The following is a 14,861-nucleotide window of genomic DNA, read 5'->3' on the forward strand; positions in this document are numbered from 1 at the left end:
TCTGGCTCGCGATCTGGTGTTTAAGGCGCACAAGGACCCACGTACGTGGGGTGAAAGAAGCTCTGGTGGTCTTAATGACGGACGTGTGAACGAGCGTCCGATTGCATCCTCTTCTATAAATTTAATCGTATTTCTAACAAACATACTATCGAGATTGGATCTTTCATGAGGGTTCCTAATGTACTCTCGATTCCTGTACGACAGTATTAGATGAAAACATTTTTCTTGACATATGTCTGCTTGGAATTTATCCTGATAAAATCTATACTTTCACTTCAGTTTATAAAACTTTTTTTGTGCCGTTGATAGAATAACCAGAGAAAATATTTCACCTGAAAACCAGCAATAATTTATAAAGTCCCTTATTTTATATACGAAAAAGAAAATGAAAAATATGCTATCGTTCTTACTTTTTTGCAATTCCTTATTACTGTTCTCACCACAAAAAAAATACTTTAAACCTCAGCCCATGCGCTCAGTTCCTTAAACGGTGGAAACGACCGACATGACAACTGTAAAAAATAAAAAACTCGAATGCCGAAACATAAAATTGAAAAGTTTGACGTACGACAGTTTACGAGAGTTTTAGAATCCCATAAACTACCGCGTTATTTCCCTCTTCTTATGTATGCCGCAGTGCTTCATTGCTATTTTGATTTTATAAACTTATTTTCATTCTTGTATCACACGTGATCCACCTCGCAAAAACACCATGCTCATCACATAACTTTATACAGCCCCCACACTATTTATTTAAAAAACAAATAATTATTATTCCCAGCCTAGTGTTTTAAACGACTCCCGACATTTAAGTTTTACGATCTTAATTCCTTTTTTTATTCTACGCCCGGAAACCGCATATTAATTTTTTTTTTGGTCAGTATCTCGTTTCGCCAAAAAAACTACAGCTTAGATTTAAAGAATAGTTTCCCAGCAATAAAGACCGAGTGAAAAAATAATTATACCGAAGGTGAGCACAAAATTAAATCACTAACTAGTTGTAGTTATTGCAAGACATCTCACAGCTCAGTTTTTTTTTTTTACTATAGTTAAAATTAAAAATAAAAATAAATTACAGGAACGTAATTCACGATGCATCATTTATGAGATAGACGGTTGATAAAAACCGCCCGAGTCCTTCGGTTAAGGCGTAATTAGTGGGTAAACATACACAAGGCGCGGCCACAATAAATGCCTGCTAAGAATCTCGTAAGTTACTCGTATTGTTAATTTACTGCAAACGACTTAAAAATAAATAAACAAACAAAAAATATGTCTGATCAGTTTGTTAACCTGCCAGCCAAATTATTACCAGAGGATAAAAATAATATTTTGGTTTTAAATAAGTCATCAAGCGTCAAGACAAACCCTCGTTAATTATCATCGGATATTTTTTTTGCAAGTGTAACCCCATTTTCATGGCTGTATATATATATATTTATATGAGAGAAGGGGTTAGAAATGAAGTTGGACTTGGTAATGAAGCGTCTGGTGCTCCCTCCCGGCTAAACAAGTCGTCACCCTCAACTCCTTTACTTCCAGCAGCAATACGGAGCTTATTCTCATTGCTTTGGATATATTTTATAGCTCTCTGGCAGTAAGAGCAGAGTATTATCACCCTCAACTCCACCCACAGAAAGCATCCGCGCGGCGGACCATCGCGTAAAACCCCGCGAGAATCTCATGGCATTTCTCCTTCGAATCAACCCTTCTTCCTCACGCCTATACATATATATATAGATACAAACATGTATATTTATATAGATGCAGATATATATACTGCGGCGATTTAGCACCCTCAAGAGCTACAGTGGCGCTCAACGAGGCGTGCTACTGTGCACGAGTTCACACGAAAATAAAAGGGTTAACATTAAATAATACATTGGCTATTAGAAAAATAACTGTCTCTATTAAACCAATCAGCTGTTAAGTATTTTATTTATGCTATCTTCACGGTGATCAAGTAAAAATAACAATCGAGCTGTCATTGAGTGTATTTATTTATCGATATTAATTGCGCGATTAATAATACTTGATAGCAGGCATTGTAAGGGATATTAAGCTAATTGAGAACCATGAGCATTCTGATGGTACGAGCTTAAAACTATAACGTGCCCTAATCCCAGCAATATATATATCATGCTGTCTTGTGGGTTTCATCGCTCACGCAGAACCGTCGTCCCTATTTAGTGGATCATATATATTAAAGCATTCTCATCGGCAGATCAACCCCTTGCCAAATAACTACTCGTCTTTAGCCCTCGCTGATGCTCCCTCGGAAAGCTGAATTATCGGCATATCTTTAACCGTTTCTCCTAAACCTCTTTCCTCAACCGGACGGCAACGAGCAGTAGTATTATCATAAGTACATCATCAGTATCATCATCAATTTAAAATAATCCATTGGTAATAATTCATAACTGACAACTGACAACTGAGAATCCGCGTGTTCATACACAACAATAAAATAATAACATTATCATGAGAATAAAATAAATTTAGTCAGATATTAACGGAGGTTCTGAGCATCAGCGTGATCTGACAATGAAACAGACGACAAGAAGTTAAGTGCGAGGTCAGGCAGACTGCAAAGAGCAGAGTTTGAGGTGAGAACCATCGTCTTACACGCGCGGCAACCATCGGCATCTGTTCGCGAAGGAATTACGAGGTAACTTTGTCTCCTAAGATAACGCGACAGTTCTCTGTAGCTGAGAGGTGAGCACACAAGGATGTGCCTTGGTGGGTTGGTTCGTTGATGTGTGTGTGTGTGTGTGTGTGTGTGTGTGTGTGTGTGTGTGTGTGTGTGTGTGTGTGTGTATGTCGAGCTGCTATGACTACGAGGTGTGGCAGCATCAGAGGAGTCAGAGGAGACAGAGGAGTGTGTATGATGGGTGAGACTCTGCTCGAGTTTCCATTGGGGTGGTTCTTGCGATATAAGCTCTCATTCTCTCTGTCTCTTGTAGAGTATTCTCCGTCTATCTGGCTCCAATTCCCGCGTCTACTCCACGCTCTGCACTCATGCACACACAGATCCACTATACTATTTCTCGCTTACTCGTATGGGATCCAGCATCTCTCTGCAGAGTTTACTCCTTTACACATGCTAGACTCCTCTGTAGCAGTCAGTATCCACCCTCGATGTATCAACCCCCTTGCCTCGCAGCCCGGTAGACCCCAGCGAGACATACAGCATACCCACTATCACCCACAGATAGTGGTTCGGTCTCTCTGTGCTATGGGGTGTCGCGGGCTCATACATATTCAGCGGATGCATCACCCGACCTCCAACATGTATCTCGACCGGTCATCTATTGACCCGACGAGCACGTTTAGCTTCCTATCAGACTACGGACGATTGTTTTCCCGTGCGCCGAATAGAACTCGAATTACAGGCCAGTTTTCGAGTCCGATTGATGTTTAGGCGTTTTATCAAAACCCGAAAGCGCCGTTGGGACCTCGAACGAGCCGTCAGTAACTTTGCTTTCCAACTACCCCTTCTATCGCACTCCCATCCTCCCATATCTACATACATTTATACCTATATATATGTAATATGTATATAGACAGTGTTGTTATACGATTTTTCACAACATTTTTATTTTTATTACGTTCGTTAAGTCTTGCTGTTAACACTTTACAGGGTTATTATTTTTTCGCACAGTTACTTCACTGAAATTTAAATGAATTTCCTAAATAAAATAATTTGAAAAGAAACAGACGGTGAAAAATAAGAGGATTTAATGGATAAAAGATAGAGACAGCAGCGTATTACAACTATCAAAAAGCAATTTACTCTCAGAAGGTATTGAAAGTCTGATCGTTTTTCATTTCTTTCACGGCCGACTGGCCTCCACTAATGAAGAATTAAATGCTGCTCCAGACTCGTTAGACTCCAAGTTAACCCAACTACTCGCGTCGGCTCGGGGTCGATGCCTGCGGCTATGCTCGGGGCTTTTCACTTAATTACCACTAACACTTGAAGAAAAACCTCCAGATACCAGCTATCAATCCATTCATTTTTGTCTCCTTCTAACCTTAATTAAAACCCTTCCCACACGTCTGTCCCTCCAAAAATTTAACTGTTCCTACTGTTTAATTATGAACACACCTTCCAAATATTAAAAATTAGTAATTACGACAGTAGTTTTAAAGGATTCGGTGTAACATTTACATTACAATTAGCAGAGTCTACAGAAATGACACGTAATTGATATAAATATGGTTGCATACCTGACAGCGGGATATACAAAATATTGTGTCGCGTCTCACTCTTACAACTCTTCGGACAGATTAATACATATATGTATGTATGTATTATATATAAAATATGTTAAATGTGCATTCAGTGTGCGGGGATATAGCAGAACAGATATAGGCAAGCTGGCCGGTGCAGTGGCCGCGTGGACCGGCTCTGCATAATTTAGCATAAATAATAAATAATATTGTGAACACGTGCCGACGTTTGAAGCATCGTGCGTCACTAATAGCTTCGTCGATACATATATACCTGAACATCACACATATAATACATACTTAAGGCTGTAATATTTAATTTTCATTTTAACTGTTGCCGTTGTTAGTTTTTTAAAATCCTAAAACTTATCATCAACATGTCAATAACTATTCCAGCCAATACAACACATACATTATAATCATAAATAATATTATAACTATAACTATAACCATAACATACTTAATTATATATACAGCACGTCATAAAAAATATACAGACGACCCCATTCCTGAACTTTTGGGTTCCACTCAACACAAGTGTGTCCGTATCCGGTATTTGACTTTGTTTTATTTTTTTTCACACAGTCTGAGTCACGCGATTAATTCAATTATTTTATATTCAACGGCTCAATTCAACAGTCATTCTATTCAATTGATTTTTATATCGATATCTATATATATATATAAGTATGTAAGTATAAATATATAAAATTGAATGCATTTATTGAAGATGCTAACGAAGATGAATCAACAGACTGGCACTCGGCCAGTATCCCGATGCCGATTTGCGCTTCAACGAGTTTCGTGGCACTAATGACTAATGAGAGTCACGAGAATATCAAACGTGCGTTGCATTAACAATACACATCGCATCACTCTAATGAATTATAACTAAAACAAATAAATAATAATTATAAGAGGGAAACACTTTTGTAGGATGGGTGAATTTCCCGCGACGTTCAACGGAGGTTCCGAAGCTATCGAATTAAATAGAATGAAACAAAAATATTTTTGAATACAGAAGAAGAAAGTGGTGTGAGTCGGAACGATCTTGATTCGGTAGTTTATTCTCTTATTTTGTCAACGTTTTATCCAAATTTTTTTTGGTCTTTCGCTTCGAAGGTGGTAATTACTAATGAGGAAAGGCCAGTAGTCCGGTTTGCTATTGGTCGGTTGTCTTATTCGCGTGTAACCAAGAGGATGATGTTAATCTTGTCGCGGTCCACGGATACTCGGAAGAGTAACGAACAAGATGAGTAAGAAGGTGAAGAGGAAGAGGAAGAAGAAGAAGCAGAAGAAGGCTGCGTGTTCTGTGAGCATCCTCTAGACACTGGAGGTATATAACTGAAGAAAAGAGCTGATGCAGAGGTACGAGTCTTCAGAGGAAGACTATATAAATGAAAGAAGAGTTTTGTTGAGCCCGCCAGTGCGAAAAGGAGCCACCCAAACAGCTTTCGTCTCCTAATACCTTTTATCACGAATTAAGATGTTGTCGGGCTATGATGAAGACTTTGTATTCTTATTCTTAATTTTTTTTTTTCAGTCTGTTATTTATTTATTTATTTATTTGGATTTTTATTTTTTTTATTGTTAGACTGTCTACTGCGGTATAATAACGTGCAACGCATTAATTTCCATGGGGATTGTGATATCGTTTTTTATTTTTTTTGTTTTACAGGCATTTGAATATTGTGAAAACGATCGGCTGTGAATATTTATGAAGGACGTGTGGGAGATAAGGAAATAAGGCGTCATCGAAAATTGGACCTTGCATACTATGTGTCATGACCGAATGAGTTATGAATTTGGTGTAGGTTTTAAAATTAAACAACTAATTAATAAAATCTTTTTATTGGAAAAAAAGGTACACTACTCCTAGAAGAGTCACTTTGGAGCAGTTTCCGATGTTTGAATTTACTACTGTCGTCCTGTTTAAATACTCTCAGATTTTATTGCTTTCATGGTAATTTAGCTAAAGATATTCGAAGTTTACAGTTCGCGATTGTCATCAGATCCATGACCACTGCCAAAATCACCATTATCATCATCATCACCACTATCATCATCTGACAAAAATATATAAAATTTATGCTGTATTTTAATTTATAAATGTTTAATACTGATTAGTATTAAAGGTCTTTGTAGAATTACTTGATAGATGATACTCAAAATATTGGTAGACTTTATTTTGAGTAACATTCATTCTAAAACTTACCATCAGTCGTAGTTGAAGGGAATGGAGTCACAGAAGTTGTACTACGAAAGGCAGCTATTTTTGGAGGGATAAAATTTGTAGGCGCAGAATCTGGAAAAATAACAGTAGGAAAAGGATCTAGAGAAATATAAGTAGGGAAAGAATCTGGAGCAATAGCACTTTTAGGCGAAGAATCTGGAAAAATAAAAGTAGGGAAAGGATCTAGAGAAATAGAAGTTGTAGGTACAGAATCTGGAGAAATAGAAGTTGTTGGCGAAGAATCTGGAGAAATAGAAGATGTAGGTACAGAATTTGGAGAAATAGAAGATGTAGGTAACGAATATGGAGAAGTAGAAGTTATAGGTAACGAATCTGGAGAAATAGCAGTTGTAGGTAACGAATCTGGAGAAATAATAGCTGTTGTCACAGAATTTGAAGTACTTATGGTTGAAGTAGTAGTAATTTTTCTATTCATTAAACAATAGCACATCCAATCGTTTAGTGTAAATGCCTAATTCAGAAATTATGATCATTTAAATAAAGCCAATAAATATTATATTGTAAAAAATATTGTACTTACTTCAGACTCATTTTTCAATGGTAGTATTATTGAAACAAATAAAATTATAAAGAAACTGCAGTTTTTCATTTAAAAAAATTTTTAAAGTTTAAATGAATGCACTCAAATGAATTATACTGTCGAATGCACAATATTAATGTATCCCGAGTAACTTATAAACACGACAGCTAATCAAGAACGTGATACAACAATAATTTAGCATTTAACATTTGATAAAATTCTTTTCATTGTCCCGTGTAAACTCGATTCAATTTATTATTACACTTGATTGTGTCGAAGCATATTCGAAAGATTGATCACATTATTTAATGTTTTTTTGCGCCTATCACTTTTAAAACACAACAATGACCTTTTCCTGGTCACGATACTGATAATTTAATCCAGATATTATCAAATTTTAAATCTCATGTTTATAAAAATCGCCATCACAATGATAAAATTCTAGAACGAATAAAGAAAAAGGTGTAGCAATACATATTTGTTTTTTCTAAACACTATCTACTATTACACTATAAAAAGAGCGGTGTTAACAATGGACTTAATTTTAACACCGCGCGGTGTTAAAACTACATAATACCGGTGGTGAATTGATATAAAACAACAACAAAAATTCTACGTATAGCAATAAGAAAAAAAAACTATTGCATTTAAAAAAACAAAAGAATTTAATGAATATTATCTACACGAAAAAAACGAACTGATGCTGCAACAGGAATAGATTCTGTACTTGCTACAGAGCCAAGTCCTGTTGCAGCAATAGTTCTTTTTCCGTGTAGAGGAAATTTCAATTTTGCTGTATACTTATTCAAATAATTATTTATGTTATACGTAATTTATTTAAAAATTACACAATTTTACGCCCACACTGTAAAAAAATTTCGGTGTAAAATTCGCTCGGTGTAAATTTGTCATCCGTGTAATTTTTCTACGGTGTAATCTACTTTTTTTACACCATTCCGTTTTATTCGTTGTAATTTTGATTAATGAGCAACAAACGATCATTGAATATTTTTAACTACTGAATCAATAACTAGATTAATTTTATTTATATATTAAATAGTATTTTGGACATTTCAATATTTTTATGATTAATTTTCTTAACGCAAAATGATCATGAATTATACATTTACTCGTTTGGCGGTGTCAAAATTTTAAATTCACACCGCCTAAATTTTTACTCCGAATTTGGTTTAATTTTTACACCGAGACATTTACACTACACCGGTCCAAAAAATTTTTTACACAGCACTATATCAATCACCAATAATCTAATTAATTAATAAAAACACTATTTAACTGTAGTAATCGAGTAAGTGAAAATATTCACAAAATAAAATAATTGAACACCGGTAAAGAATATTTACACCGGCGGCTGTGTCATTTTAACATCCCTTTCAGTGTTGAAATTTAACACTTTAAACTTTAACACCTACACCGCCTGGATTTACCCCGTTTTTTTTTTACAGTGTATATATTTAAAATTATAATTAGCATTTAGCTAGTAGCCTAATGTCTCTTTTAGGCAATTAAGGAGTCGCATTTCTCATGGAGGTGCATCAGTGTAATCGAATCCCGCGGCACCTTCTACAAACGGGTTTATCAATGCATATTGGAAACAAGTTAGTCATTGAGACTTGTCGATTTAAAAACCAAATAAATAAATAAATAAAAAAAATGTTTTTTTATCAGCAACCGCCTGAATGTATTTATTTTTCATAGGTTTTATTTTAGCCATTCTATACCAGAATGCTTTTTTATCTTGCATCCTCTGTGTGCCCTCTTTCGCCAGTCGACAGTCTCGGTTACAGGGTCCTTTTCGTGGATCCCGGTTGATGGCAACAAGGGCACACACGAATGCACACACTACATATCCACTTGGGCCCTGAAATATGCCGCGCGTTGTGAGTTAGTTTAATATGCAAATCGGCAAAGATAACGGGCTCGATCCGTGAAGAGTGGAGACGACTAAGTCGTGATTCCAGTAGCCGTGTCTCTACTGCTTCTCACTCTCCTTCCCTCCCTGGTGTGTCTCCATGCCACACGATCCTGTGGCTTCAAGACAGATGAGAATAAGAATAAAAATAAAAATAAGAATATAAACGAATGAAAGAGAGCAAGAGAGTGAGAAAAAAAAGAGTTGATCGCGTTTCTTCCATGCCGCCACTCCAGCTAACCAGCACGAACCAAAGAGACACTTTCTGCTCAGCTCATCTACTTCTGCTCCTGCTCCTGCTCTTCAGCTTCCCTTGAGTGAATTGAGAGATAACAGCCTACATTTATAATTCCAAGCATTCTTTTTTTTTATTATTTTTTTCAGAATTTTATAAATTAAAAACGAATAAAATTTTTTGTATCTCAAACATTCGCTTTTAAACGTTATGTAAAATATTTTTTAAATATTTACTGTCATTAATCATACGCAACAAAAATTTATTTAAAACTATAAATGAATCGTTTATTTAAAAAACCCCATAAGTCAAGAAAACAAAACTTTTCAGGAAACACAAAAAAAATTTTTTTGGAAAAACTTGACATTAAAATAATCAATAAATAATTGAGTACAATAATGTTAGCGTCTCTCAAAAAGATTCCAATAAGAAAAATTTAATTTTTTAACTGAAACTACTTAAAAAAATTATTTAAAGTTGGTTGACTTATGGTGTTTCTCAACCAAACGGAAAAAAAAGTTATAAAATCATTGTTTTTTTAAATGTTTGTACTCAAATAATTTATTACACTGATAAAATGAAGTATTAAATATGTATTTGAACTTTGAAACTCAGAAATTACAAAAAATTATAATTAATTTAAACATTTTAATTAGTCATATAACAGTCAACAATAAAACAACTTTTGAAATTAATTTCCCAAAAAAGCGCGAAATTTAAATAAAAAAAAAAAGAAAGTTATTTCTGTAAAACTAAAACTGCATATGTTTATTTGAGTCATTGACTTATGGGGTTTCTCAATTAAATGAAATTGCTGTCACCCCGTTAATTTTTTTTTAAACGCTGATTTGCTGCATATTTTGATTGATTTCTATGGAGGGACATCCAAAGAACCCAAAAATGCAAAAAACCCAATTTCGTAAAAAACATGACTTATGGGGTTTTTTAAATAAACGATTCAAATTAAAAAAATCCTTATTAAAAATAAAATATTTAGAGTCGAATAAACGGAGGACAAAAAAAATATATTTCCATTGATAAGAAGAGTAAATCTGAATGTACTGATAATTTATGTATCAACTTAAAGCAATGGGGCCTACAACTAATGGCTCCTGGTGTTTCGTCGAATAATCTCGCTCGTGCTGGTCTCAATATCCTTGAAAGGTTAATCCTGTAATGGTCGCTCCGAGAGATGCGAGAGCGTGTCGTGCGAAGGTGTATCTCTTCTCCACTTCTCAGCGTCTACACCCCCTCCCCCTTCTACTCCTTGCTCTCCTTTCGCTTCAACTTGAGCTCATTCGAATCTCAAGACCCTTTAGATCCTCCAAGTTTGCTCTGCAAGCGTGATCAACACTGCGCTAAACTAAGTGTAGCTGCCAAAGTTGTCCCGTCACCGTGATCTACCTTCAGTATTAGCTCCATCCTTCTGTGTGGCTCATCAGAGGAATCCTATTCGCAGCCTCAGTGTAATCAGATTATTTTCTAAGTTTAAGAACATGTGAGAAACAGTTACATACTGAGCATGCGCTATCTGTAGTACGTATCCATAATATATGTGTCTGCATATATACGTATATGTGTTAGAGGGTTACTAGCTGAGGTATAAGCGCTTCATTAGGCCGCGAGAGCTCCCTAATTACATACGGTCTCATTAGCAACTCCTTGTTCACCACGATTCCCCCATCAACATCCTTCAACTCATCTTGCTCGCAACCTCAAGCACCTACCTCAACTACCACTATCTTTACTGGCTTCCTATCCTTCATAATACTTGCCACAACAAATCCATAAGGTCCTCGTCTTAACCACAACACACTATCTTTTACTTTCCAGCTTGAGGAAACTACTAAAGACTTTTCAGGCTGATGGTGTTGGCGAACCGCAATATTCTCTCCTCAACTAAACGCCAATGATACTTAACTCTTACCTGCAACCTACGATATATATAAACTTATATACAAATATACGTATATAATATGAGTATAACTATAAATACAACTGATAAAACACGAATTTGCTTTTAAAAGTTAGTACGACTTGGAAATATATTTTGACATTTTTGTTAATGTTTATTGACACTTGAGCATCGACGACAGGTTTTCACATTTAAATGACCGCGTTAAATTATACTGTAACTTTTACATAATTATTATTCACGTGTCACTTATTATTATTGCTGGTTTAATTGAAGATGAGTTTTGTGTCCAAAGCAAATTCTCATCGATTACCAAGACACATTTCACTTGTATTCAAAAGTTATCGTCAGACAAATATTGTCGCTTTAATACTCCAACTCGACGTGAAAATTAATTTAGCATAATAACTATAAATAATACTTTGAAAATACTAAATAAATGTGTGAAGTCGAATAACTATTTAATGACTTAAAGGCGCAAGTATATCGATGACACGTGGGATCGACGAGGCGAGAGTTTGGTGGACTAAATAAAATAAGAGCGTCCAACACCAGGGCCAACAACTGTCTCATTAGTTATGCATTTAAAACGCCTACCCAGCAACCACTAGTCCAAACTAGCTAACGAACCCTTTTCTTCCATCCGAATACCGCCGGAGAAAGTCCTCCGCCCTTTATCAGATAACCAATGGCGCCTTTACTCGTTCACTTATTCTCTTCTCCGTCCACGAGTCTGTAGTCTACACAGTCTGTAGTATATAAACCCTGCACCGCACTCTCGGTTGACTAAAAGGGGTGAATGTCGTGTCAACTTCCCCAGGCGACGATATTCCACCCTCTTGCCAGATGAACGACAACGACGACGTTCACTTCTTCCCAAGTCCCTCAAGGCCTCGTTAAAATCATCTAGCACGTCACTAGAACCTCTGCGCTAAATCTATTAACCGTTTATCATTTAAAATGCTTCACTAATTTTTATAGCATTTATTTGTTTCAATTTACCTGGGCCTACTATTTGGACATCCCTTAACGACCCGACTGTGTAACAACGAGCTCTCGAATCCTCAATTCTACGACGCGACGTTTCGATCCGAGGAATTCGATCGAATATCGCAGATACCTCATCAACATAAACGTTTTTTACGCGGCAGCCTCACCAAACATATCTTTCTCAACCGAAAGTTTGCCGTTTTCTTTGATCATCTACCAGCTATAGTCTCAATCTCAGCATCCGCCAGTCCCAAATAATGGAGAAGGAGGAGAAGGAAGAAGAAGAGTATAGGGCACCTGGTCCTGGTCTGCTTTGAAGCAGGCACCAACTTGGTTACGTTAAACTTTAACTGATTGATGTCTGTCTTGTGCTGGGTTGTCGCAGTTCTTCAAGCGTTATTTTGGGCCCGCTTTGCGAGCACGGGGTTGATTCGCCGCCGGAAACGGTTCATCACGTCATCACGTGACTGACTCGCTGAACGAACTGGCCTTTGTTCCCTGCGATCGTTAGTCTGTCAATATGCTCAAACGGTCCGTCCATTCTCCTACTTTTTTAAGGCTTTGCTTCATACTCGTATTTAGACAATGCATCTCTTGTTTTTTCCGCGCCTGTGAAACTTTAGATCCTAAAATCTTCAGGTCCCAGTTCCAAGTCTAGTGTACTGGTATTAAAGCAAAAATGTACCAGGGATTATCTCGTTTGGCTATAAAACTAGACAGTAGATGCATCTATTGTCGTACTCATGACACACATGAAATTGTGTACTTGTAGCAGCTATTAATTTTGAACATATTTTTATGTTTAAGAGAGTGAAATAGGTGATTTTCAAATGAACCGTTTTCATAGATAAAGACCCAAATCATTAAATAAAATATTTCATTCGATGCGTAAAGTTATTATTTATCGAATGAAATGCTTCTTGTTCGGAAATTTCAGATTATATCTGAGAACGGCTGATTTGAAATTTCCATTTGTTAATGTAAGTGCAACAAGGTCTGTTTCGTTTGATTATATGTGTGCGAGAAAGAGAATAGATGGCGTATCCTCCTAAAGGAAGGTTAGGCAAAATCGAGTACCCAAAACTAGAGATAGTAATAGATTTTTCCCAAAAACAGAGGCAAAAATTTAAACTTTCGGGTGCAGATCTGGTGGAAAATTGTAGTCATACCAGGAGGAAGGTGGGCAATTATACATGCGGGTTGAAATGTCCCACTTTTCTCCCCTGGTATGTAATATACTATTTTTTTTCTAAATGTATTTAAATCATAGCTTATTAGTTCGACAATCATGTTCAAATAATTAACAATGCGATTGATTTTCGTCAAATATAAGTCAGTACTAAGAAAATTAACATAACCACAAGCAAAAGAGTAGCTTATTTTTTCATAACATTCCCCTTTTATTAACCTGATTCATAATTTAAATTCTCTATGTTGTAATAATTTTTTTAATACATATCAAGTTTGTTTATTAAACCTCTTGAGTCGTCAAGAGTCATGACATTTAGGATTTTATGTTGACCCATCACGACCATGGAACCATTCGTAGATATTATACATGTATATATTATATACATATATTTATGGATGCCAAATGAACTTTAGCTTTGAATATATTTATATGAATCAATATAAATATAATTAAAACCCACTAAGCAATGGCATTGTTGAGATAATAATTATTAATGGTTGTACAAACCTTAGAGTATAAATTAAATATTTAAAAGAGACCCTTTAATAGTGAATGCTTATGGTGGAAGTTATTCATCTCTTTCTACTCGATAAATCACGTTCAAGTTCATTGGGTAAGCCCGATGGTGTTAAATGTTCCCGTGTATTCAACAGTCTATCGTCTCTTTCTATCTGTACTCAGTAGACTAAAATGTTTCAGTGGCAGAGCGAGTGTGTGCCGTAGTCGCACTCGTAGTCGACGAAAGCACTGAGATCTTAGGTTGATCCTGAAAGCTGCGCCCCTAGTCGCGCGCGATTTTACCCTCTGCCGATGCCGTGGAATCACTGCGTGGTTTCACGACACAAGGGGGAACAAGAAAAAGAGTAAGAGAGGGAATGAGAGAGAGTGAGAGAGAGGTGGTGCGTTAAATCCAGATATATGATGCGCGCTCGTGACATGCAAATCTGGCCAAAGCCCATCGCCATTACATTTTCAAATCTTTAAAGTCTGTTTAGACAGCCGACCCCGCGCACTTCACCGCCCATTTATTGTGTACTATATATAAAGCCCTGCTACTGCTTCGCTGATATCAAAAGAGTACACTCTGAAATACTCATGGCCCTTTTAATATTTTTTAATCGTTATACTTATCGCCTATCATAACCGCAAATTCAATATGCCTGTGTACTCAAACCATGGAATTTTTTTTTAACCATCAATTTTTTTATATCGGAAACAAAAATATTTTATCAACATCTTAAATTATTTTTGCTTTAGTACAAAAAAATAATTAAATATTTAATCATAATAATAAGAGAAGGGGGAGGGGCAAAACGGGGTACCCCCAAAATTTTATATTTTAAATGGTTTTTAAACATTCCTAAATCACTTTTGAAAATTTAATTGAGCATTATTTAAAATTTTTTTTCTTAAACTTTTTCAAAAATCAATTGTTTGTTAAAAAATATTAATGACTCGTTTTATAATAAAAACTATAAAAATTTTTTTTCTTCTTTCGTATCCAATAATCATGTAAAATATAATTTTTCTTTATGTTAATTACTCACAAAAAAATTTAATTTAATCAAATTCATTTAACATCCAGAAAT

At 35.7% G+C, this 14,861-nt stretch overlaps 1 protein-coding gene and 1 long non-coding RNA gene across 7 annotated transcripts in view; one reads left to right on the top strand and one right to left on the bottom strand.

Annotated features, from left to right (window-relative positions):
- LOC130667311 (uncharacterized) overlaps nt 1-14,861 on the top strand; it is a 150,142-nt gene that overhangs the window by 12,356 nt on the left and 122,925 nt on the right. The gene's annotated exons all lie outside the window — the stretch shown is intronic.
- The window catches only part of LOC130667309 (mucin-2-like), a 71,341-nt gene continuing 62,602 nt past the window's right edge, over nt 6,123-14,861 (bottom strand). For all 4 annotated transcript variants that reach the window (XM_057468810.1, XM_057468808.1, XM_057468811.1 and 1 more), the window contains 3 exons: nt 7,008-7,448; nt 6,449-6,938; nt 6,123-6,299 (listed from right to left, as the gene is read on the bottom strand). In XM_057468810.1, the coding sequence (XP_057324793.1) occupies nt 6,223-6,299; nt 6,449-6,938; nt 7,008-7,076 (636 nt within the window). In that variant the 5' untranslated portion in view covers nt 7,077-7,448 and the 3' untranslated portion in view covers nt 6,123-6,222. The remainder of the gene's footprint in view (nt 6,300-6,448; nt 6,939-7,007; nt 7,449-14,861) is intronic.

This window comes from Microplitis mediator, chromosome 5 (assembly GCF_029852145.1).
Source record: "Microplitis mediator isolate UGA2020A chromosome 5, iyMicMedi2.1, whole genome shotgun sequence".
Classification (NCBI taxonomy): Eukaryota; Metazoa; Arthropoda; class Insecta; order Hymenoptera; family Braconidae; genus Microplitis; species Microplitis mediator.